This window comes from Chiloscyllium punctatum, chromosome 2 (genome assembly GCF_047496795.1).
Source record: "Chiloscyllium punctatum isolate Juve2018m chromosome 2, sChiPun1.3, whole genome shotgun sequence".
Classification (NCBI taxonomy): Eukaryota; Metazoa; Chordata; class Chondrichthyes; order Orectolobiformes; family Hemiscylliidae; genus Chiloscyllium; species Chiloscyllium punctatum.
In genome coordinates, this window is record NC_092740.1 from 87693052 (window position 1) to 87720369 (window position 27318).

A 27318-nucleotide genomic window follows, 5' to 3' on the forward strand; every position below is an offset into this window, starting at 1 on the left:
ATGGGCAATCTTTTAAAGTTTAGAAGTAAAGCATTCTTCATCATGAAACTGACATAGAGGAGGCATTTCATTTGAGGTCTCCTGACCAACAGAGGTGGTAGCTGGCATTGTATTCTGTCACATTTCCTTGCTGTCAGAAGCAAACCTCACTCTGGCCCATAACATCGTTCTCTAATCTGGCGAGCTCATGGGCCACCAGGGCTAGGCACATTGGGGGTGACTGGTATAACCAGACTCTAGTATTCTTCTCATGTTCCAACAAGGAGTTTCAGAATATTTCCCCTTTTTTTCCCTGAACTTTTAAAGTCACAGTTTGGTCATACCAAATAATGACCCTTAACTGTACAAGCCAACCGGGTGGCAGTGAGACCAGCATTTGCTTAAGTCCTTATCCTGGGCACCGCTGCAATTCAGGAGCTTACACTAACTGATCCCAATCTTTCAGCCTGGAGTTTGTCTGTCATGGGCTAGCAAACTGGGGCAGCAACCATAGCCATAGGTTTGGATTCAGAGTTTCCTGTCCTAGTTGGGTTGTCAACCAAGGGATCTTTCCTTCCCTTGTTGTTTGATCCATAGCTAGTACACCAGCAACCATATCCACACATGAGGTGTGAGCACATCTTTGGTCCTAACCATGAATGTCACTTGAGGCACTTGGACTCCTTCTGCCCTGGCTGCTACCTTTGTCAAGGAAGACTTCCACCCTGTTATGTTCATCATTTCTCTACCGTTTTGCCTGCCACCTAATACAGTGTGCAGTATGTGGCACTGGAGCCAGCAATAAGAAGTGTAGATGGGCTCCCCATGCCCACCCCCCTTTCATTTATCTCTCCACCTCCGAGGCTGCCAGCCTCATTCCTGAAGGGCTTTTGCCTGAAACATTGATTTTCCTGCTCCTCGGATGCTGTCTGACCTGCTGTGCTTTTCCAGCACCTCTCAAATCTTGACTTTCATCTCCAGCATCTGCAGTACCCACTTCCTCCTAGCAATGATTCCAGTCCATCCTTAATGTAGCCTACAGCTAATTGAAAATACAATTGGATTACATCTATCTGAAAACCCCATACACCCCACATGGACAAAGATAGTAGAAAATATAGTCTTTGGTGTTTACATTGTAACTAGTTTTTTCTAGAATGTCAGTAAATTCACTGCACACAAAAGGTTACAAAAGCAAATTGACCATAATTTTAACTCCTTCCTAGCCAGGCACTCTTAATGATTGTATGTAAGTAGACACTGATGAGAATAGATGGAATTTCCTCAGTGTAACTCTAAATGAGCGATGGGCTGCTCCAACTGGTAAAAACATCTCTAGCAGGATGCTGCCTTAAGAAGTGGAGGATCAAGAGAAGGAAGTCATAACATAAAAGATGTGAGTGAACCTTGTTAACTTTTTGATAATTGATCCATTGAGGAGAGAAAGATAGTTCAATGTAGTTATTCATATAATTAATGTAAATTTGTTAATTTGAAGAGAGTATACAGTCAGCAATGACTGGTTTCTCATTAAAAGAATTTATAGTACTGTTAAACATTCATATTTCCCTTGGTTATATTAGGTTTTATCACTTGGTTAAATGTGTTGGTCATGGTTAAAATTATTAGTTGTGTTTATCTCAAGCAAACACTTGACTTTTCTCTGTTAACAGAGGTATATAAGTAATTACCTCAGTTTATGGGAAAAGACATGCCAGCAAAACAAGACTGAACAGATATGGGAAATACTAGTTAGCTTAATTTTCACTGAGCTCATCAGACTTTGCCTAACATTTTGATGTTCTAGAAAATCAGTGTTTTGCTTAGCTCCTTATCCTGGGCACCTCTGCAATTCAGGAGCTAGCAATACCTTTTCAAAATGTTGCTTTGCTACTCGGTGATGAAATCATCCCAAAGTCATCATTGAAAAGAATAATTTCCTGACTGCCTGAATGCAGGATCGGAACTGTGACTGCCAGTGACACCTTTTGCTGGCATGATTATGGATTCACACTACTGGAGCAGAGGTAGAATAGTACAATAATTTTGTCCTACCAAGAATTTCAGCTTAGACTACTAGTGTAGTCAGATCAATGTTCATAAAAATAAACCACACATTGCAATAACCTTATTTATATGAAGAAACAAAGATAATAGAAAATATAGTGTTTGGTGTTTACATTGTAACTAGTTTCCTCTAGAATGTCAGTAAATTCACTGCACACAAAAGGTTACAAAAGCAAATTGACCATAATTTTAACTCCTTCCTAGCCAGGCACTCTTAATGCAAATGATATTGCTTAGCAGAACTTCAGATTAAGGACATTTTTTCCTGTGAACTGTAATTATGGTGTAGATGAGAGAACTCGAGCTGCGAAAGATGTCACAAGTGCTGTAGCAAGCCCACTAAACTGAGCCACAAGACATTATAAGACTGTAGTTTCAAAGAAGAGTGATTATGGATTTGAAACATTAACTCTGTCTCTCCACAAATGCTGCCAAACCTACTATCTTTTCCAAGTACTTTGATTTTATTTCAGATTTACATAGTTCTAGAATACAATAGACCATTTGTAGTTGGAGAAAGAAAATCGCTTGAATTAGGTATTAGCCAGGTTGGCTCATGACTCAAAAATAGGTAATAAAGTGAGTTCCAAAGAGAACCTGAGACTGAAAAGAGATATAGATAGGTTAAGTGAGTGGGCAAAGATCCGGCAAATGGTGTATAATGTGGGAAAGTGTGAAATTAATCCATTCCGGCAGAAAGGATATAAAATCATCTAAGTGATGAGTGGTTGCAGACATCCGAGATGTGGAGAGATCTGGATGTTCTAGTACGTGACTGACAGAAGGTTAGTATTCAGGAACAGTAAATAATTAAGAAAGCTAATTGAATGCTATGTTTTATTGCGAGGGGAATTGAATGAAAGATTAGCGAGGTCATACATCAGTTATGTGGAAAACAGGTGAGACTGCATCTGGAGAACTATGTAAAATGCTGGTGACCATACTTATAGAAGGAAGTTGTTTTGGAAGCAGTTCAGAGAAGATTTACTAAACTAAACTTTTTTCACTAAAGCAGAGGAGACTGAAGGGTGATCTTATAGAGATTTAGAAAATCATGAGTGGCATTGACAAGGTGAATAACAAAGGTCTTTTCCCTAGGGGAAAGGGAGTTCAAAACCAGAAAGCACAGGTTTAAGGTGAGAGGGGTAAGATTTAAAAGGGACCTGAGGAACACACCGGGTGATGCATATGTGCAATGAACTGCTTGAGGATATGGTAGAGACAGGCACAGTTGCAGCATTTAGAATGCATTTAGACTGGTACATGAATCAGAAAGGTTTAGAGGAATATGGGCCAAATGCAGGCAAAATGGGAGTAGCTTAGTTTGGGAAATTAGTTGGCTTGGATGAGTTGGACCAAAGAATCTGTTTCCATACTGTATGACTCTATGACTGACACCTGGAATGAATGGATTGCTTTATGAGGAAATGCTAGACTGACTAGACATGTATCCACTGGAGTTTAGAAGAGTCAGAGGTAACTTAAAATTGAAGTCTTTAAGGGGATTTCACCAAGTGAATGTTGAAAGGATTTTTCCTCTTGTGGGAGAATTTAGAACAAAATGTCACAATTTAAAAATAAGGGGTCACCATTTAAAACAGATGAGGATATTCTTTCTGTCTAAGGGTTGAACATCTTTGGAATTCCCTTCCTTAAAGGGCAGTGGATGAAGAATCTTTAAACATTTTTAAGGCAAATGTAGGTTCTTGATTACAAATGAGATGAAAGATGATCAGGGATCTGTGGGAATGTAGATTTGAGATTGAAATCAGACAGTTATGGTCTTATTTGAATGGCAAAGCAGGGTTGAAGGGCCGAGTGGCCCATTCACATTCATTGTCATGGGTTTGTATATTCGCACGAAATGTCAGCGTTCAGGGCAAAAACAAAGGTATGAAGATATAGCAATTGACAGTACTGTCCATTAGACAACTGCCAGATCTCAAACGGCGATCCATTCAAACGATGGATGACTCTGACCTCTGTTCACTTTAACTCTGCTTGATCTCACTAATACATTATATAGTCTCCATTGAACATGGGCATTTTTGTGGCCACATTCCTACACAAATTATTCCTCATTGTATTTGTGTCTCTGCAACAAGGGCCCAGATGAGAATAGGATTAATAGTTCTGTCTCCAAATCCATAAAGGTCATTGTTGGTGTATGGATGAAATTGTTAGCATCCCGATATGAAACACTCCATCTCTATGTTGGCTTTTTGTTGGACTCTTGGAGCTAACAATGTATAATTGACCAATGCAGTACGTTAGCAAGCCTTGTCTAAAACTAAATTTCTTTCTGGTAATGTTGGTAAGGCATAAAGTAATCGTTACGTTTGGCATTACTTGATATAATTAAAATTCTTCCATTCTGTCCTTAGGGAAAGCTCTTAAGTTTTCTACTGTAAATTTCCAGATGAAAAGTTATATACTACACGTGGTCTTCAAAAGAAGAACGCTTTATATACAAAAAAAAATTGTTGAAACTGGTGGAAAACAGCTCTGGAAAACACAGTATAAATTGTAAAATCTTTGATTCGAATCATAAAATCCCCACACTACAGAAAGAGCCCATCAAGTCTGCACTGACACTCCAAACTTCATTCCACATATACCCATTCTGTCCCCATAACCCAGCATTTACCATAGCAAATCCATCTAGCCTATACATCACTGGGCACTACAGGGCAATTCAGCATGGCCAATTCATCTAACCTGCACATCTTTGAACTGTGGGAGGCAACCCACTCAGATACAGGGAGAACATGCAAACTGCACGCAGACAGTCATCCAAGGCTGGAATTGAAACTGGGTCCTAATACTGTAAGGCAGCAGTGCTAACCACTGAGCCACCATGCCAGTTATCTGGATATTGTCTCTCTTCTGCAGCTTATTGCCTCCAAAAGGTTGATTGAGGCATACAACTGTACAAAACCAGGAAGTATGTATTCTATTTGTGGTAACATCTAGCTCAGTGCTTCAAAGGGTGAAAAGATTTATTTTTCTATTTGGAATCTCAAGCTTCAGAGAGATTTTCTTCCCCTTGCTGACCAAGTGCTTCTCCTCTGGGATTTAGAAGAAGGAGAAGTGATCTCATTGAAACATAAGATTCTGGAGGGACTTGTCAAGTTAAACAGAATTTGTCCCTGCTGCCTGGGGAGTCTAAACATGAGGACACAGTGATTTAACAGGGGTAGAGAACAGAGCACTTAGAACAGAGTAGCAATTTCTTCGCTCAAAAGGTTGGACTTTTCAGCCAGATGATTGTGAATACTCAATTATTGAATAAATTTAATGCTTGAATAGACTTTTTAAAATATTTTCAGGGTATTAAGGAATATGAAAACAGACAGGAAAATAAAGTTGAAGTTCAAAATCAGCCAAGATCTTATTGGATAGTCGAGTAGTTTTGATAAGCTAATTGGTCTAATCATGATCCTATCTCGTGTTCTTGTGTTTCTTGGCATTCTTTCCCAATTAGCGAAATGTAGCTCTTGAAATTTCTCTGACATAGAGATGTTCAGAAAAATGACCAAAAGCTTGGACAAAGTAGTAGGTTTTATGGAACACATTTAGGGAGGGTAGAATCAGAGATTTGGGAGATTTCAGAACTTGGTACTTTGGCAACTGAAGGCATGGTGGAACAGTTAAAATCCAGGATGCTGAAGATCAGAGTTAACAGATATCTCTGAGGGTTAACAGGCTGAAGGAAATTAGAAATAGCAATGGCCAAAGCCATGGAGGAGTTTGACAGCAAGGCATTGAAACTTGACTAGGAATCAATCAACAGAACAAGCATAAGTTGGTAAGTGAAGGTAGTGAGAGTTAGGGCACAAGCAGTAGTTTTGAATGACCACATTTACCAAGCCAGAATTGGAACTATCAAGTCTAAAAGAACAAAGGGTTACAGAGCAGTTGCTCCGAGGAAGAGACACAGTGGAGTGATGTTATTGAGGTGGGAATAGACTTGATGATCCAGATGTGTGATTAGAAATTCAGTGACGTCAAGGTAGGTACAATTTTTTTTGGCCTCACAAAATTGGGGGAGAGAGAGAGAGATAGACAATTGGTAACTAGGAAACAGAATTCGTGGTGGAGATGAAAACAATGCCTTTGTCCTGACAATATTTACATTGGAAGAAATTTTGTTCTGTTCTGGTCAATGATATGAGCATTACATTTTTAAATTACTTGCAGTAGATATTTTTGGCAGATCATTTTAATGGCACTAACAAGCTCATTTATCATCCCAGTTACCTTTCCCAATCTCTCATTTTGTACTCATGGAATGTAGGTATCACTGTCTGGTCCAGTGTTTATTGCTTATTCCTAGTTGTCCTTAAGAAACTATTTTGATTCTGTAAATGGGTTTTCTTTTAGCCCATATACTGCAGATATAGTTTTATAAGCTTACTAAATCATATTCAAATCAGGTAAAAGCAAAATATTACAGAAGCTGGAATTTGTGGTAAAACCAGAAAATGCTGAAAAATGAATGGAGACAAATAATTAATGTTTCAAGTCCAATATGACTACTTCAAAACTTACTTAAATGACTATTGAAGCTTTTGACCGCTAATAAGTTGAACATTTCCCATACAGTTGACTCTGTAAAGTACACTATTTTCATACTAGGTTTTTCAGAGACCAAGTACTGTATGTGAAGAAGCCAGATTCCATTTCGGGGGTTTCTGTATTACTTCATAGTGCTCTAGTGATCAGCAGTTCAGAACTGGACTTTCAAGCGGATAACCAATCTTTTTCCTTCCTCAGAAATGGAAAATCGCATCAAAGTAAGGTGTTCCATTTAGCTACTACTGATTCAATGATAGTCTTGCAATTATTTGCTTAGGTAATTAAGTTCTAGTCTGATAGAACTGGTTCTCAACTGACATCAACCAATTATCGAACACTGACCTTTAATTGGAATGCTAATTCATTTTCTGTAATTAGGTTGTATTGTTTAATCATATATAATTATTCAGTGCTTGTGGAACATCATTTTTGAGGGTAAAATAATTTTTAGTTCCTACTGCTTTCATTTTTAACTTTGATTCATACAAACACAGAAAATGGGAGCAGGAGTAAGCTCATTTGGTCCATCAAGTCTGCTCTGCCATTCAATATGATTATGGTTAATCATTCAACTCTGTACCCCATTCTTCCTTTCTCCCATTCTCCTGGATCCCATTAACTTATTCTTGAAAACATTCAATTCCACAGGCTCACCACTCTCTGGGTGGAGAAATTTCTCCTCTTCGCCATCCTAAATGGCTTACCCTGCATCCTTTGACTGTTAGTCCTGGTTCTGGACATGCTGATCAATGGGTACATTCTTCCTGCATTTATGCTGTCCAGTCCTGGTAGAATTTTATATGTTTCTATGAAATCTCGCTTCATTCTTTTAGCTGTAGAAAATACAGTCCCAGTCTCTTCATGCTTTCCTCATAGGACAATCCCAACAACACAGGAATTAGCCTGGTGAAACTCTGTTGCACTCTCTTCATGAAAAGTATATCCTTCCTTGGGTAAGAGGACCAGAATGGCACAAGAAGTGCCAGATGTGTTCTCACCAAGTAAACATAATCATAATTAATCCAGTCGTTCTTTGTATGCCATTCCCATTCTTGTACAGACAAGGAGACCAAAACTGCACACAGTATTCCAGCTGTGATCTCACCAAGGTTCTGTACAATGGCAACAAGTTTCAAGTTCATAGAAACTTACACTGTCATGGTTTCTCCTCCACAATATTTCTTAGTTTAGCCTTGTGGTTAGCTCATACAAGGGATGCTGTTGTTAGGCTATTTTAAATCATTACAGTTGTTTAAGGTTAATTTCTCCCTTAAAGATAATTGTTTATGCCACAAATAAAAAGCACCGTGGTTGCAATATTGTGAGGGTGGGTGAGTTTGAATATTGACCAAGGCTAATTCAAGTTTTTATACTATATATTTGTGCAATGTTTATTATCTTGAATTGTAAATGTTACATTATTATTGACAAATAAAAATTGTTAAATTTCATGTTCCGTGGCACATTTAATAAGGTAATTTAAATGTTTTATGTTGCAGTCGAAGAGTGTGATACAGGAAAAGCAGAGCCAGTCAGGCAGCATCTGCGGAACAGAAGAATTGACGTTTTGGGCAAAAGCCCTTCATCAGGAACGGCCCTGATGAAGGGCTTATACCCGAAACGTCAATTCTTCTGTTCCGCAGATGCTGCCTGACTGGCTCTGCTTTTCCTGTATCACACTCTTCGACTCTGATCTCCAGCATTTACAGTCCTCACTTTCTCCTAGTACATTTTACAATGCATTGAAATGAAAATGTATACTTTGTTTTACCATTGCTATCTATTTTCCTTAGAAAATTGAAAATGGAAGATTTGCCAAATGCAAGTACTTTGGGCATAAGATGATTAATGATTCAGACTTGTTTATGATTACAAAAAGGTAAGATCATAAACTTTACATGGATTTGAAAAATCTGTTTTTCAAATGCTCACATATTGTTCTGCTCTTTGTAATCAAATTTCAATTGCATTTGCAAAATTCCAAACCAGTGGTATGGAGTTGTTACGTTTATAAGCTTTTATTTGGGGTCAATAAGAAAATGGTACAAAATTAGGTGATTGAATAGGGAGCACTTGGTTGCATGCAATTTTACTGGACTATGTCATCTGTCACAATGCTCAGGAGAACAATGTGGCTGCACTGGTAGTAATCTTCCAGGAACCCTTAGCTTCTGGAAAGTCCCAGAGGATTGGAACACTGCCAGTGTAACACCTTTATTTTCAAAGGGGAGGAGACAAAACAAAATAGGTAACTATAGGCCAATTAGCTTAACCCATTCTTACTTTAAAAGATGAAATAGCAGAGCATCTAGAAATGCATAATGTAATCAAGTAGTCAGTATAGCTTCATGAAGGGGAATCATGCCTGACCATTGCATTAGAATTTTTGAGGAGGTAGCAAGCAGAATAGATAAAGGGGAACCAGTAGAAGCAGTATATAGATTTTCACAAGACCTCTGATATGATAGCACACACTGGGCTCCATGATGTTGGAGGTAGTATATTAGCATGGATAAGAGGGTTGACTAACTAATAGAAGACAAAGCTGAGAAAGGGGAAGCATTTTCAGGCTGCAATCTGTAACTTGTGGTTTGTCACAGGGATCAATACTGGGGCTGCAAATATTTACAATGTATATGTAGATGACTTGAATGAGGAAAGTGAGTGTACTACAGCCCAGTTTTTAGATGACACAGAAATAGACCGGAGGCAAGTGCTGAGGAAGACGGGGTCTGCAGAAGGATATAGACAAGCTAAGCAAGTGGACAAAAATGGATAGAATATAATGTGGTGAAATGTAAGATTATGCACTTTGGCACAAGTATAGAGAGGAGCTGTATATTATTTAAATGGAGAAAAACCATAAAAAGTTTCAGCTGGTAGAGAGCGCAAATACAGTGCAGGCCTTTATTTCAAAGGGAAGGAATATAAAGTAGCGAAGTTTTGCATAAACAATGCAAGACACTAGTCAGACCACAACGGGAATTTTGTGAACTATTTTGAGACCCTTATCTAAGAAAAGATATACTGGCATTGGCGGTAGATCAGAGAAGGTTCATTAGTCTGATACCATGTGTAGAGAGAGTGTCATTTGATTTAATTTATTATGATCATGTGTACTTAAGTACAGTGAAAAGCTTTGTTTGCAAGCAATACAGGCAGATCATAGTAAGCAAGGATATAAAGAATATAGGGTGCTTAAACAGAGTATAGATTGCACTGTACACAAAGTGTGTGAAGCAAGATCAACATTATATGATGTTAGAGAGTCCATTCATCAGTCGAATAACAGCAGGGATGGAGCTATTCTTGAACCTGTTGGTGCTTGTGTTCGAGCTTCTGCCTGACAGAAAAGCCATATGAAAAGTTGAGTAAATTGGACTTATACTTTGAGTATAGGAGACTGAACAGTAACCTATTGAAACATACAAGATTCTGAAGGAACTTGGTAGGGTTGACACAGAAAGATTGTTTCCCCTGGATTAAATGATTTACTCATAGGTCTTATGGAGATACTGTCTACCCAGTCCGGTGGATGTGTTTTGAAGAGTAGAAGAATTATTCATAACGTCCAAACCAATTTTATCCCTCAAAACAACATCACAATAAACAGATTTTCTAGCCATTATCCATGAGAATGATTTGGATGTGAGGAACAAATGTAATAGTTCCGAGTATGCAGATGATAAAAAGTAGGTGAGAATGTGTTGTGAGGGATGATATAGAGAGGTTTTGACAGATTTGGACAGGCTGAATTAGTGGGCAAGACATGGCATAATGAATATAATGTAGGTAAATATAAGGCTATCCATTTTGATACAGAGTGGTGAAGAAGGTATTTGATATGCTAGGCGTGTATTGAATACAGGACATTGATAAGGCCATATTTAAAGTATTGCGTACAATCTCCCTATTATAGCAAGGAACTTATTGAATGGGAAAGGGTGCAAAAAACATTTACAGGGATATTTCTGAGACAGGGGGGTTTGAGTTATAAGGAGAGGCTGGGATTTTGTTCCCAGGAGCGTCGGAAGCTGAGGAGTGACCTTTGAGGTTTACACAATCATGAGGGACATGGATAGGTTGAATAGCAAAGATCTTTTTCTGCCGGGGAGGGGTATCCAAAACTAGAGGCCATAAGTTTAAGATGAGAGGGAAAAGATTTAAAAGGGGCCCGAGGAGCAACTTTTCCACACACAGGGTGGTATGTATTTTGAATGAGCTGCCAGAGGAAGAGGTAGAGGCAAGTACAGGTACATGAACAGGAAAACGTGAACGGGATATGAGCCAAATGTAGGCAAATGGGATTCATTCAGTTTAGAAAATCTGGTCGGCATGGATAAGTTGGGCTAATGAGTCTGTTTTTGTTGTATGACTCGATGATAGTCGGAATGGAGGTGTGGAATTTTTCTTGCATAGTTATTCTTTAAATGATCGAGAATTCTTGCTGTCCAAAAGAACCTGGCCAGAATTCACTTTGACTCCTTTTGGTGTTCCTGCTGTTTTAAAGCACAAGATTCCTGTGGATCCTTCCACTAACATTCAGCCAGGTGACCCATAAGCTCTCTTTCAGCAACTGAATTGTGGACTCAAATATGGGATTCACCATCTTTTTATTCAGTCACTGTGAAATCACAAACACCCTTCAGAAAAAGAGATTCAACCTATCATCCATAATTCCCAAAATGATCCTTTGGTCTGAACTGTACATGGATACTTCGCTAGTTTCAACACTTTTTATGTAACAAATTACTTGAATAATTCACATCTGTAACAAAGTCCGAGCCATATTACTCAAATTTGCTGGCTTGATATTTACGAATTAACCTATTCAGAGATGTTATTACACACTGGAGTTCGTGGGACTTGAACTAAGATAAGAGCCCTTACTGACTTGCTTTCATTTCCGTAAGTGCTAGTACACACAATTTGGTTTCTTGCCCCCCCCCCCCCCGATCATGTCATTTGCCTTTTGTCCACCACCACTAAAACATCAGTGTTTCCAATTAATAACCAATTTACCTGCAAAGCCCACTGCGGCAGCAGACCTGCTGTCTTTTTTTCTAATGTCTGGAAATGCTGTCATAACTAAACGGCATTTTGTTTTCCATCATATCACCTGTGGCATTTTATATCCAGTTTTGAACACCACTAAATCATCAATGTTTCCAAGTAATCAAATTTAATAAAATACCCATCAAAGATGAGAGAGACGTATGGTGAGAGAGAAGGGGTCAAAATCAAAGTAGAGTTAAGGGGAGATCAGGCACTCCACCTCCTGCAGTAATCACCTTTATCAAAGCATCAAGAATATTAGTGTTCATTGCATGCTCCCTCTCAAAGGACATCTGAGCATGCATAAAGCCACATGAGAGAAGTAGCTGATTTGCTGTCTTTTTTATTTTCATATTTTTATATCCAGGGGTAGAGACACGACCATAAGAGGACTCTCCTATTTGCTATCTATCCACCTAATTGGGTCCAAATGCCATTTAACGCCTCTTGCCCTTTTAACATCTAAGTATGTATGGTCCACCCTTTGAACAGTAATTACGTTGTTTCACAACCTCTTATGCTCAGGGATCCTTTCCCCCTTTCGTACTTTAATACCGCACCAAAAAGTTATATTCCAAAACCACATACTCCTTGAAATCAGACATTTTCGTAGCTAAATGCTAATCTAGGCAGGATTGTTTGATGAGTGACAATCTCTCAGAATATCATTACACTTTTTGCTTACATAGGAGAGTTCTCCAGTTCTGACAGGATATTCTGATCAAGGCTTCTTCAGAAATGCAGAGCCATACTGTCATTTTGGTATATGCTTTATAGTGCAGAATGGTTAGGGCAAGGAAAAGCACATCCACTTTTCACAACAATCAGTTGCTGAATTCTGTGATTTAATGGTCCAGCAACAGACAGCCACTTTTAATTTCAGACACAATTTGAGAACTTCTATGGCTGAGTTAAAAATCACACAACACCAGGTTATAGTTCAACAGGTTTATTTGGAAGCATTAGCTTTCAGAGCACTGCTCCTTCATCAGGTGGTTGTGGAGTATGATTGTAAGACACAGAATTTATAGAAAAAGTTTACAGTTAACTGAAATTATACATTGAAAAATACCTTGATTATTTATTAAGTCTCTCATCTGTTAGAATGGCCATGTTAGTTTCACTTTTTTCATATGTAAATCGCAAAACATGTTTTAAAAATTACATTCTCAAGTGAACTTTAACAATCAGTGTCAGCCCAGATAATGTATTGGGTGTGCTGTTGTCTGTGCCAGTGCCATAATGTTTAGACTGATTCTAATCTAAAAAATGAATTAACAGAATCTTACATGAATTCATGCAGTTTTTGAGCAAAGTTCAATGTAACTCTGCAAGTACAAATTCATCCCACAAATTTACACATGTGTGTTTTGTTGTGGGATGGTGGCTGAGTGTCCAAGTACTTGAGCAAAATAGTCTAATTTCCTTTTTCTTCTAGGTATGTTCAGAAACGTTTGGCTAATTCTTCGCAACATCTGAGTACTCATTAGTATACTGAAATTAAATAATTTTTTTGTTTGAGACAGAGAAAATGAGATAAAGTTTGTGATTACTGTCTGTTTACCTGTTTAAAGCTTATACTTTCATCTGCAATTATGATCATTCGATTGCATGTAATATATTATAGTAGTGTTACAGAAGGTTCTTTGTTCAATCATGAAACTTTGCCTCCAACAAGATAATGGAGAAATAGACATACCATTCCCCTGTGCAATAGTGTAAGTGGCTTCAGGTGAAATAATCACATTAACCAAAACTGTAATTATGATGGTGAATCTAATGGAGGAGAAGGTAAGTACAGTAATAAAAGGGCAGTGCAGCTTGTAATGCTTTTCTAGTGAAAGTGACCTGAGCATTCTTTTACTAAAGTATTTTGTTGTGTACCATCTGAGGGGTAGGTGAAGTACTTTGTGACATTAACTTGGATGTTCTGAACAAGTCAGTAAAGTACCCTTTGTTAATCTTATTGCACTAAATATCATTTTCCAGTGGTATCTTGTTTGTAACACAAGGAACATTTGGGCAGCTGAACTGTGAATGGCAGTATAGCTTCGAGGAATTCACGAAAGAACCTTTTATTGTTGCTGGAAGGAGATTACGTATTGAAGCCAAAGTAAGCAAATGTTTAGATTGCCCTGGTTAATTATCACATAACAAATGAGTAAGAATGAATGCATGTATTGACTTGGAAAAGATGCTTTGATTTACATGCACCTATCATGAGTAAACTTCAAAACATTCCATTATCTTTATTAATATGACATCCGAAACTTAACGTAGTTGTGGACAGGTGCTCCATTACAATTCATAACTGAACAGGACTAATTCCAAAATTAGTAGCATTTCAAAAGCAGTGAATAATTTGCATTATCACCTTGATCAATAGTACCTTACATACAGGGCCTAGGGATATTTTCACGAGATAGCTGTTGCAGATGGCGGAATTTGGAATGAAGACTCTAATGATGACCATTGTTGATATTCTAAAAATAGATTTACTTCACGATCCTTTAGGAAAGAAAACTGCTGCTCTTATTGGGTATAGCCCTGCATGTGACTTGGGACCCATTGTGAAGTGATTGCCTCTTAATTAGCCTCTGAGTAATAAACCCAGCCAGCCAGTGACATTCTCATCTCATAAATACAAAAATTGTTGTATTATCTTTACTGCGCTAAAATCTTTGCCTCATCTCAGATACAAATTGCAGATCACCATATTTTTGTATCAATCAAGCTGCTCACGCTTGACTATCTTTATTTATCCAAAAAAAAACCATGGACATATCTCCTGATACAATTCTGATCTTCTAAGATGGATTTTCAGATGTCTGTATGACAAAAATATTGTATCTTTCTGATATTTATACATGCAATTCCTTAGTATTCCTGGAATGGCTGAACAAATGAAATATTCAGAATATCTTCCATATGTCAATGCCAGAGAGAATGTCCAAGAGTTGTGGAGTTAAATATTTCTGACTAAACTAGTAGCAGCAAGTCACCATCAGGTCTAGCACAACCTGAAATCAGGGTCCAATTCATGTGATTAGCAGATAGATCCCTTCCTATCTTCTACCTTTCATAAATTGAAACGCATGCAAACCTTTGCTGTCCTTATCTGAACTCTTACCAAGTTGCATTCAACTATGACTCTTGTATTCACTAGCCTACATTTTTGTGGTATGGCAGAACCTTAATTTAAAATTCTCATCCTCATTTTCACATTTCTTCATGGCTCATCCCTGCAACCTTCTGATAACCTCAGACTAGCTCTGTACACATCTTGATGAAACTTGCTTTTGTTTAAACTCCCTTCTCTGTCACATCACCAAAATCCCTTTGAGTGATGTTAATTTTGTTTGATTACATTCCTAATAAATGTTTAAGATTTTTTTAAAAACAACTTATAAATACAACTTGTTGTGAAGTGAAAGACTTTTAGGTGTGGTTGATTAAAAGCTGCAAAACATGCTGATTGTGAACATGAATCCAGCAGATGGCAATATTATGTACTACTTTGTTTTCAAAGTGAAGCTGAGCTTCAAGAACCAGAAGTTTGATTTTTGCTAACTGCATACTATGGTGCTCAGTGAACATAAATACAAGAGGCTGCCATTGAACAAAAAGAACAAAGTTTATTACCTATGAAAGAAAATAACTTCACTGTACAAGAATTATACAACTAACTTGACACAAAGGTTTCCATACCCTCACTTCCAGCAATTTTTTGATGTGAGTTTTCTTTTAAGCCACTCAAGACTTATTCTGCAGCCTTGACATTTTAGAATTAAAAGATGCAGTTGCTTAGCTGTTTCCGATGAAACCTGCACACACTGCTTGACTTTTTGGACAGTTCTGCCCTCTTCCAATGTATTGGACTCCTGAGGCAACAGCAGGTGTTTTTCTTCAGTTGTTTCCAATGCGTGCACTGTTTACTTCAAATTCCACTCCAACACTGGAAACCTGAATTAAAAACACGTTTCAACAAATTTCAGACATGTCCACCTGTCTCAAGAAAATCTGAAATAAAACCATATCTCCTCTTAACACAGAATATTGAAATGCAAGTCAAATTTAATGCTATACATGGTTCTTTTATTTTAGAATCCAAGTTTCAAAATAGCAATGCATCATGTGATTTATTTATCTTCAGCTAACATTTTCTGTTTTCTTAAAGGAACGTGTGAAATCTGTATTCCATGCAAAAGAATATGGAAAAATTGTGAATTTCAAAACTGAAGATGATGCACAGGTATTGAATTTTCTTGTTCAATATGGCTGTACCCTACTTTGATTATTAGCTAAAATTCAAGGTAAGTTTATTAGGCATTTTCTCCACTTTGGATAAGACTTTTTCCTGAGTTTATTTGTAACTGACTAGTTTCCTGTATTTTGCTCTGTATACCTTGATTGCAAGTGCCAATTAGTTCTTAATAATTCAAAGTTGGAAATAGAGATACAGACAGGTTAAATGAGTGGATAAAAATTCCATTGATGGATTATAGGATACTTTGGAAGGAAGAGGAGTTAAATGTTATTTAAATGGACACAGCCTGCAGAAGATGGCTGCACTTGGGGATTTTGTAGTTATGCATGTCCAAGTATAGCAAGATAAGGACAATATCCAGGTTTAGGCTGACAAGCGCCAGGTAATTATTATCTCTAACAAGACTGAAGCAACTGACCTCGTCTCCAATGTCTGTCCACTGTCTACAAGATACAAGTCAGGAGTGTGATGGAATATTCCTCACTTGCCTGATGACTGCAGCTCCAACAACACTCAGCTTGATATCATTTAAGACAGAGCAGCCAACTTGATGGGAACTTCATCCACTCCCTTCAACATTCTTTCCCTCCACCACTAATAAACAGTGGCAGCGATGTACACCAAATACAAGATGTACTGCAGCAACTCAACAAGGCTCCTTACACGCTTTTTGAACCCATGACCTCTACCATCTAGGACAAGGACAGCAGATACATGAGAAGACCACATTCTGCAACTTCCCCTCCAACCACTTACTATCATTGCTGTTGGATCAACATCCAAACAGTACTATATAGGTGTATCTAACATCATAATATTTATACAAGGTGCTAAGACAGTGCCAAAACATAATGACCTCATCTTGCCATTAAATATGAATGGAATTAAGTTGCATGAATGGTACTTACCATTTTTCAGCCCAAGACTCATTATTGTTTAAATCTCACTTTATATACACAAATTGGTTGCTCCATTGAGCTATTGTAATGGTTTCACATATGAAATATTTCAGATATATCTCAAAATGTAAGAAGCTACATTTATTCTGAGTAAATTTCACCTCTTCGTCTGTGACCTAATTAAGCTGTTTAGAATTAAGAGTTTTATTTGACGATACATTGATTATAGTGGCAAGAGAATGAGTATTGTTGCCATGAATTTAATTAGAAAAAGGACATTTTAAAAATGCATGAGGTTAGGATATGGAATGTTCAGCCTGAAAGGGGAGTGATAAGAGATTCAATTTTTCCTTTAAAAAGGGCATTGATAATACTTGCCATTGGCTGGAACTAATTGGATAGCTTTTACAAAAGGCTTTAGGGTCACAATATGCAGAATGTTAAAAATCACAACACCACATTATAGCACAAGCAGTAGCTTTCAGAGCATTGCTCCTTCATCAGGTGGTTATGGAGTATAAGATCATAGGACACAGAATTTATAGCAAAAGTTTACAGTGTGATGTAACTGAAATTTTAAGACCTGGATTGTTTAAGTCGCTCATCTTTTGGAATGGGCATGTTGGTTTCAGTCCTTTCATATGTAAATCCCTTAACTGTCTTAAAAGTTCACTTGAGAATGTAACTTTATCAGTGGTGCCACATTGACCCAGGTAATGCACTGAAGGAGTGAGGCTGTCTATGCTCCAGACTGATTCTTATCTAAAGGGATGCACAGAATCTTACATGGATTCATGCAGATTTTGAGCAAAATACAATGTAATTCTCAAGTACAAATTCACCCCACAAACTTGTGTGCGTGGTGGGGGTGGGGGGAAGAGAAGAGAAGAGAAATGTGTGTGGAGTCTAAAGGGGTACGAGTCTGTGCAAGGGTGCAGGTGGGAACTTAGAAGAGAGCTTGTCTATGAGACAGGGTCACCTGTAGTGTGATATAAACCCAAGGTTCTGGTTGAGGCCACCCCCATGTGTACTGAACTTGGCTGTCAGCCACTTTGTGTTGTCACCTGACCCAAAGTCCATCTTGGAAGATGGTCACCCGAATGTCTAAGGTAGAATGTTCCGGACTGCTTAAGTGTTCTGAGTAGGAGGGAACTCTCCTGTTTGTTAATTGTTGTGCAGTGTCCATTCATACAATGCCTCAGGGCATCTTTGCCTGCAGCGTATTAGATAGACATTGCTGTCTAAGTCAGATGAGTACCTGTCACATACATGGTGAGAGATGAATATGCAGAAGGGATTTCTTCATCCATGAGTCTGAATTACATTTTCATTCTGCCGAGGCAGATGATGTTATGCATCTGGGTTACCCCAGCAAATAGGTGAAATTGGGTACTTATGGATAATAGTGTGCTCAAGGTATATTGAGGCTGTAACACAATGGTAATACTGTTTTTATGTAGTTAATTAAGCTCATGTAATTAAGTGAACACATTCCCGCATTTTAATCATCAAGTTTAAATTACTTATTAAAGAACTTTGAGGTACTGCATAAAGAGAATGACCCAGGGCATTTCACATAGAGCTGGATCAAATATCTCCTAAAAGGGGTAGATATTTATAGAATCGAAGAGTTGGAAAAGTGCTGTTAAGACTGCTGTCAGATTAACTGCGATCTTATTGAAAGGCAAGGCAGGCTAGAAAGAACCTTTTGCCCAAAACGTCAATTTTACTGCTCCTCGGATGCTGCCTGAACTGCTGTGCTCTTCCAGCACCACTAATCCAGAATCTAGTTTCCACCTAGAAAGAACCTTCAGCCTGTTCCACCATAGCAGATCTGTGGCCCAAAGTATTAACTTTTCCAAAAATGGCAATGGGTGCAGGATTATTGGAGAATTCCAAATATTTTCCACCATTTGTATATAAAAGTGCTTCCCAAAATCTCTCCTGAATGATCTAGCCCTAATTCTCAGACTGGAGGGCACAGTTTCAGGCTCCCAAACAGTGCAAATAGCTTAGCTTTGTCTTTTCCTATGAATATCTTTAAGACTTGGATCAGATCACTTCTTAACCTTCTCAAGAAAACAGGTCTAATCTCTCCTCAAACATAAACCCTGAAGTCTAGGTATCATTCTTGTAAACTTACATTGTAATCCCTACAAGGCCAATATATTTTTACGGTGTGGTGCCAGTATCTGCTGACAGTGCTCAAAAGGAGGAAATGCCAGTGGTTAGGGCCTTGGCTGCTGTCGACATGACAATTAATTCAGAATGTGCATTAAGCTATAATTGAGGAGCATGGTGGAATTGAGGAGATCAGAGATAGAGTTGATGCTTAAATAGCAAAATGTATCATTTTTAAAAAACTTAAATAATACTAAGTGTAAATATCTCAACACTTTTGTTCCCAGTGGATTCTGACAAAATTGCAAGAAGTGCGAGAAAGAGGAGTACGTGATCATCCAAAGACATGAATGATACAGGAAGTATTATGAATTTTGTAAACAATCATGAAAAATAGCTAGATTTTCAACTATTACTAAATGAGTTAAATTCACACAAACAGTGTTGTACACAAATATTTAATTAGCTAAAGTATTGGATGTCCAAGTTTAATAATTCTAAGAAATTGGACATTGTTTTGCATCCATACAGCTATTGTATTTAATGGCTGAATTATCAGTCCTGAATTTTCAGATATTAGACTGTTGCATAGAGTAGAAAGCTCACTTACATAGGCCTTAGTGTTTAATCTATTCACATGAATCAAAGGTTGGTCCAAAGGAAAGCACTACACTACCAAGTGCCACACAATACCTTCAACAACACAGATGTGCCAATGACTTTCTTCACTGCAGTGCTTTGAAAGTTACTTTTGTGTCACTGGTCAGTTTGAAACATCCAGATATTTGACACATTAAAAACTCAATGATCCATTAGTGTATTTTAGTACAAGATGACATCAACTGGAGTTTAATTATTTCCAGTCAACACTAAACAAATAGTAGAGTGTTAGCTTGGCTGTTAATCAAATACCCAAGATCCTCCAGTTATATTCCATTACATTCAGAAGATTCACATTCTTGTAAATATTTAATCATGCTCATCAGCACATGAAATTGTTACTTATGTACTCGTTACTTATGTACTCAGACCATTAAGAGGATAGATGCTGGAGTATTAATATTCAATCCACTTTCATGCAAACATAATGTACTGAAATTTAAACAACTATGGAGTCTCCACAGATCCAGACAAATCTTTGCTTAATACAAGGTCGACTTTTATGGTTTTTAATCATGACAAATTTGAACACAGGGCTTAATTTTCAAATTTTTAGTATGACAAAACTGCTAGATATTTCAGACTTCATGCTCAAATCATATGCATTTTCTACTTTGTTCGATACTAGTATATTCCTGAAGTACATGTGTTGCTGAATCTATTTACATATACCACTTAATACAATTAATGTATGAATGTAATCACCCCATAGAATAACTACAGATAATTTCTAATCAGTGATGAATCTTTTGTTTGTAATTGATCATGCTCATGGCTAACTGTTTTTAAGTTCCTGCCTTTGATATTATAATGTTAATATGCAATTTTCTACAAAACCTTCCAATTATGTAGATGCACTGTATAATCCAAAATGTTTACCATGTTTGCAGAGAACTTATAGTATGCATTTTAATGTTATGTGTAATTGTTAAACATTATGCAGCAACTATGCCATGTTACCTCCAAAAGAAATGCTGACCTTGAAAATGGTAGCATTTGGGAAGGGATGGGAGTAAATTTTACAGTCTGTACCAATTTAAAAAACCTATGTGTTTCCAAATTCATGGTGTTATTGTGACAGTGATATTTTTCTTTTAAAAAATTCTTAAGCACTAACAAGTAAAAGCATAATGCCATTCGAAATTGCAGTATGTCCCTTCATAAACTTCACCTGGATACAGCTGTTTAAAAAACAAAATGGAGATTGCCTTCTATCATGCTTCCATAAGATTAGTGATGTTGTTCCAAGGAAAAGATCTTATTCAAATTTTGTTTGACAATACAGAAGTATACTCTGATACCAGAAATTTTTTTTTATATATGTGAATTGAGTTATCTAAGAGGCTCAAAAAATCCACTGTACATATTAAATGCAAGGTAGCTATAAATGGATATAATACCTGAATGTAATGTCTTGAAAGTTGACAGTTCTGCTTATGGTTTAAAGGGGGTTTTGGATTGTCACTAACAATGAAACAATAGTAACATAAAAAGCTACTTTTTAAATACAGCCTAATTTATAAGTTCTAAATTCTATGACAAAGGCTGGAGTTTATAGTTCTTGACTCAACCCTTGACTGTAAAATTTGGGCTTGGGAGGACATTCACTCTAAACCTCAAAGTGGTCCACAAAGATTTGACTGGCTCTGGTATTCTGATTGCTCTTCACATTTAGTGCCACTTCTAGAGATTGGCAGGTCCAGCTACAACAAACCCAACCTAACATTTTCAAAAAGGAAATGATATGGTTAAAAGTATGGAATAAAGACAAAATAACATCTACATTTTTTAAAAAAGTCATCAATTTAAAAAGTTTAGAATCTGACTGCCTGAACATTTAAAAGTGAATTTTCAGCACATGTAAAAAGGGCAGTACATACTCTGTTATTTAAAACTGGGTTTTTCTTTGAGTAATAATAACCAAAAGTGTGTAAAAGGTTTAAGTTCTGTGATAATTTACTGATTAAAAAGTGGAATAATGCATCAATTTTAACAACAGCAACTTCAGGATTTCTATGTTTAACTACATGTTGAAAATAGCAGAGGTTGCTATGAGTTTTACAGTGACACTGTTAAACAGCAGCAGTTTCACTATTATTATAATTACACATTCCAAACCAATTATTGACATCTTGGGTCCATTGCCTAGAAAATTGACATTTCCTGATATGGTTGAAAGGTTCAACCAACTGTTCAGCAATGGGAGAGAGTATAATCTCCACTTCATGTGTATTAGCAGAGAATCGATGACAGAGGAATAATTTAATTGTATCTTCTGCTTGGAATGCTATTTTAACTTTCTGCATTCTCTGTCCCTCATACTCATTAAAAAAAATCTCATTTTTGCTCACGAGTCTAATGTCTTGATAATATGCAAGTTCATTGTCATTCACATTTTCTTCAGCATAGCTATTCTGTAGTGTCTTAAACCAACCTCATCTTTTGGACCATTTGTGGGAACCTGCCTTCCAAAGTTTGATTCATTCAGCCGTGAGCAAAAGTAAATTATTTAAGATACCCATATACTTATGGGATACTTACAAATGGGTTTATTTTAATAGTTAATTGAAACAGCTAAAATATGCATTAGGTCAAGGGTAAAGTCAAAATTGGAAACACAATTCATATTCCTCTGAAATGAAACAATACAGAAGTCTTTTGTTAGATAATTAGATCTGATGGAGGTTTTCAATATTTGAACTCCCTTCAATTGTTCATTAGTGTATTTTTTGACATGGATTTATTTTATTGAATATTGGCTAGTTAAAATAGCTAATTGAAAAGATCTATTACAAGTGAAAAAGAACCTTAAAAAACTGAACTCTAGCTTGTTTGATACAAAGCTATTCTAGGTATCTATTTGGCCAAGGTTTGCTTCTTTGGAATTCTGTAACCAGGAAGAGGAACAGATAACTCAGTATTATACATGAGCTGAAGCATAAGTGCCAATGTTATCTCTACTCAGCCTTGTATTTGAGTAATTGGGTAAACCTAAACTATTTGCACCATGAAATGCCTGTTATTGGAAATTGTAACAAGGCATAACCTTAATGGTACTTTACTTTTATACAGACTAACCTTACAGACTGATCATTATTGTACTAAAATTTATCATGGACATGTAATTTCTATCAATGTGAAATTGTGAAGTAATATTTTGTTTTCAGTGCTGCTTTTGTTTGAGCTTTTCTTTAGCTTTGCACACAGTACCATTGCACCAATGGTAAGTTGATTTTTAAAAAATGTATGAATGCAAATCGTTGAATAAAAGTGTACTGCCCTGTAGTCTATTATTCTTCGATATTCAAGAAAAACTGGAATGAATTTAAACTCCATACAGTTAAGGGGGAAAAAAATCATCCACACAAAGTAGAATGGGTACTGTAACAGTGAGTCAATCCCACTTACCCAAACAGTCTGAAGAGGACATGGTCTCGTTACTATAGTCTTCATGCAGGAGAGAATTGTAAAAATTGCATCATTCAAAGTATTTTACATAATACATTATTCAATTATTTTTCCCCATGGTTGTGACTTGGTACCAAACTCAGTAGAATACTTCCTTTAGTTTAAGACTATGCAAAGGAAACCTGGAATTTTAATTTGTCCCTAGATATGAATAACCAGGTCCCTGAGAGAATGTCCCAATAGATGCATTGAAGCTTTTCTGGTTGGATAAGGATTTGATGCCATGAGGAACCTGCATGATCAACAGGAATTAAGCCAAGATTGAAACAAGGGTACCATGGCATTTTTACATTTAACTTCATAAGAATAGACCTTTATATTAAAAAATCCCATTCAACCAAAACAAAGAGATAGTCTCAACAGCAGTAAAACCTATACGTGGACTCACCATCCCAGTTTCCGAATTTCCATCACATTTTAATAGATATCATTCATTCAGCACTCGTGTGGGTACTACAGTCTCAGAAGCCTATTCTGATGCTATTAATTGATCAAGGATTTATCGATCCTTGATCTTCATTATAAAAGATTAAGTCACCAGTCACCTTACAGAAAGGTCCCAAGGCTGCGGTGCTCTTTTAAAAAACACTCCTGTAATCTGTGTTATAACAACTTGGCCAGACAAAAGTACAGGACAGGTTTAGTAACCAAATAGCAGACCCTTTCAGTCAACCACAGAATTACATATTGGACTTTAGCCTTTATTATTTCCAAGTATTGGAGACTTGCCAGTTCTTTCTCACTGGTGTAATATGAATTCCAGTTCATTTTGGTTCCAAAGCTTTACATTGAATCTTGTCCAATGTAATGCTGTAGAAATATACTTCTACACTTATGTTTGAAAGTAACTATTCTCCCTAAAGTTACTTATACTGAGTGTGCACATTTATTGATGTTTTAATCGAACAATGACTGCACTATTTAACAAAAAAAGAAAATCCTTTGCTTCAATACACACTGTAAATTAACAGTGAGTTCATTTCATTGTAATCCAAATAATTAATAGGACAATTGATGGCTTAGTGTAGACTTTACAGGTTGGGGTAAATTGGATAACTGAAACTGAAGAATTAAGTTTGTGTTTAATTTCAGTTTAAAACAGCAGCATTACCAGTTATGAAACATCTTGAACTTCAAAGTACAGATCAGTTAATTAATGACCAAAATACAATACAATAGAAAAATCCTAACAATCTTTGATCTTTCAGATTTTAACAGTTGCAATTTATAGGCTTTTAAATTCAAAGGGTGAAATATACATATTAAGCTAATTTAAAACAAAAAGCAAAATGAGTGTGATATAGCTGAAACAAGGATATTAAAAGTGCATTTAAGATTTCATCCTTCTGCTATCTATTTTAGCACCTTCTGAAAACATGGTATTTGGCAAGTTCATTATTATTGGCAGCAGCATTCTGTCTGGCACCTATTGCTCAACTTTTAAAATTGTAGTACGTACAGATAGGCTTCAATTTATAGCTCCTGAAATAAAATTATTTATCCAAATTAAATAATTGAAAATTTGGGAATTTAGCTTCTCAAGATTAGAAATTCCTGATTCAGTCAAGTGGCTTTCTCCAAATGCAAGGGTCTTTTGGCTGGCACAGTGTGCATAACTTAATATGTTGAATTGATACCAAATTACCTGCTCAAGTACACACTGCAAATTAATTTAAATCAAATCCTAGTGAAGGTATTGTTAATTCCTTTCACAAATTTGAAAAGATGCATAATTTATGAACATCAAAAGGAGGACATACTATATAATCATTCTTCACACAAGTTAAGCTCAACAATAATGTGCAGAAACACATTTGTCCATATATCCATTTTCCCAAATCCCACTTGTCTATGTTACCCGTCTCTACTAATATTTAGAATGGTGTCCTCTATATGGAGTTTTAATTTGATTTCTTTAAAATGTCTATAAAATTGAAGAATTAGAGAAAAAATAAGAAAACACAGCCTTTACTGCTTTAAACCAGTGATTCAGACTATGTTGCTCCCCGCAAGGATTAGGAGAAAGTGAGCATTGCAGATGCTGGAGATCAGAGGCGAGACTGTGGTGCTGGAAAAGCACAGCAGGTCAGGCAGCATCCGAGAAGCAGGAGAATCGAAGTTTCGGGCATAAGCCCTTGATTGGGATTCCTGATGCTGCCTGACCTGCTATGTTTTTCCAGCACCACACACACTAACCCCACAAGGATTATGCAGCTGGCATCCAATTCTTAGGAATGTAACATTACAGAAAGCACTAATGACAAAAGTGGCTAACATTGCAGACTGACTTCACTCAGATGCATCACTCCTGTCACATTCAGAAGGGATATCACAGCAAAAACAAGCCTTTATATAAATGATGTTCAAATTCAAGGCACGGTATTTTAACATTCAAAGACAATGACCTATTGCATAATGTGTAAAAACTCAAAGCTATTGGTCTTTAAAAATTCTTATAATCTTTAACTATTCATAAAATATATCAGTGAGAAAAACTTTAAAATCAAAATGCAATTATATAGCAGAATTGTGCATTACAAATTATATCTCAACTTCAAAACAAGTGATTACTTACCTAACTCTCCAAAATGTGGAAACACCTGTACAGTCTTTTACAATTATTGATACTACATTATTTCAACAAATAATATCCCTTTTTGACCAAGATAAATAATTTTCAAAGCTAGAAAAGATGCAATATATATAGAATACATATTTACAGTTGTCTGTAAGCATTTAAACATGATGTACCTAGGTATAATTTCGATCGTAATAATAATAGAATAAATAAAATCCTGTGGAGTGGATCCACCTATCCTTTGCAAGTCTATGAAAGCACAAACATCGAAGCAGACTGCAATTTTTCTACAATTTAAATTTGTATGCATATCATTGTTCACAAATGGAATGAGCAACTTATGTTTTAATAGCTTGAATAAAAACATTTTACACTAGCCCAACAAGAATCATTCTGGAATCTGTTGTGCTAATATTTAAAATTCCTTTCCTGTTTTTATTATATTTTGCAACTCATTCAATATTCATAATATGTTTATTCTACATTGCTGTCATTAAAAGCAATAATTAATGTCAGTATTTTAACTATTGAAAACATCTGTGGTTAATCTATGCTACAATTCTAAATGGATCATATCAGAATAAATCTCAAAGGAAATCAAGGTATTTGTTTTGTACACCATTTACTCTCAATTAAAATTCCTCTGCATGCTAAATGCAACCCATCCAATAGTCATCATGGGAATCATAAAGTTCTTTTGTACCCTTTATTTTTGATAATGTTTGTATTCAGTAAACCTCTGGATTCCAGGAATGCCATATATACTTTTGACACAGAGATATGTAAAACTAGATTTGGGAGCAGTTACTATTACAAAAAAGTTGTAAAACAACCACCTTTGGAAAACATATTTAGGTCAATTTCAACATGACCCAATTCCCAGCAATTTTTATTATAAAAACACCTCAGTTAAAGCTTTAAACATCTGTGCAAATCCTTTTTCAGAAGTGTGTAGAAAACCGCAGCTTTTTTTTTGCAAATAGAAAAAACTGTGAATGAAAAATTCTGAATAGAACACAGAAGTGATGTATCTGCAGTGTCAATACCAAGCTCGCTTTAGAACTGGACACAAATTCCTAAGTGTAGCTTACAGATAAAGTACAACAGAGTTGTCAAGTAAAAAACAGAGAGCTTGACAAAAGGTATTGAGTGATGTGAAGCTGGTTCTTGCTGCTGGTCTGTCCTTTATACCAAGTTAAATTCCTTCAGGTTTAGCTGTAGGATAGTGTCCTTGACAGCAGCAAAGACAAACCGTATATTCTCGGTGTCTGTGGCACATGTGAAGTGAGAGTAGATGACCTTCTCTTTATCTGGATTCTGATTTTGATAAGTTTTCAAGATGAAATCACAAGCAGCTGTGGGATCTTGTTGAGGACCTTAGAAGCATCAGATTTACATCAGTCACAATATGATATATTATTAAAGCATCATTAAATCAAACAATAAGCACAAATTACAGTCAGTTCCTCAAACACAGATCTGGGCAACCTGTCTCAATGCAGTTTAAAAATAAAAAAAAACATTCAACAACACATAAGACAAATCATGCCAAACCAATCTAGAGCAATAATTTGCAAACCTAAGAATGCTGAATTGTCTTCAATTAAACATTGTAGAAAACTAAGTCAGAACAGGCTACAATCAAA

At 36.5% G+C, this 27318-nt stretch overlaps 2 protein-coding genes across 2 annotated transcripts in view; one reads left to right on the plus strand and one right to left on the minus strand.

The window, feature by feature from the left end:
* Positions 1-22911, plus strand: part of vps13a (vacuolar protein sorting 13 homolog A) — a 419442-nt gene extending 396531 nt beyond the window's left edge. The window contains exons 69-72 of the mRNA XM_072585252.1: positions 8418-8503; positions 13669-13792; positions 15857-15931; positions 19254-22911. Coding sequence (XP_072441353.1) covers positions 8418-8503; positions 13669-13792; positions 15857-15931; positions 19254-19316 — 348 coding nt within the window. The 3' untranslated portion in view covers positions 19317-22911. The remainder of the gene's footprint in view (positions 1-8417; positions 8504-13668; positions 13793-15856; positions 15932-19253) is intronic.
* A 1246-nt stretch (positions 22912-24157) lies between these two features.
* Positions 24158-27318, minus strand: part of LOC140486306 (guanine nucleotide-binding protein subunit alpha-14) — a 159192-nt gene continuing 156031 nt past the window's right edge. Inside the window, exon 7 of the mRNA XM_072585276.1 lies at positions 24158-27048. Within this exon, the coding sequence (XP_072441377.1) occupies positions 26858-27048 (191 nt within the window). The 3' untranslated portion in view covers positions 24158-26857. The remainder of the gene's footprint in view (positions 27049-27318) is intronic.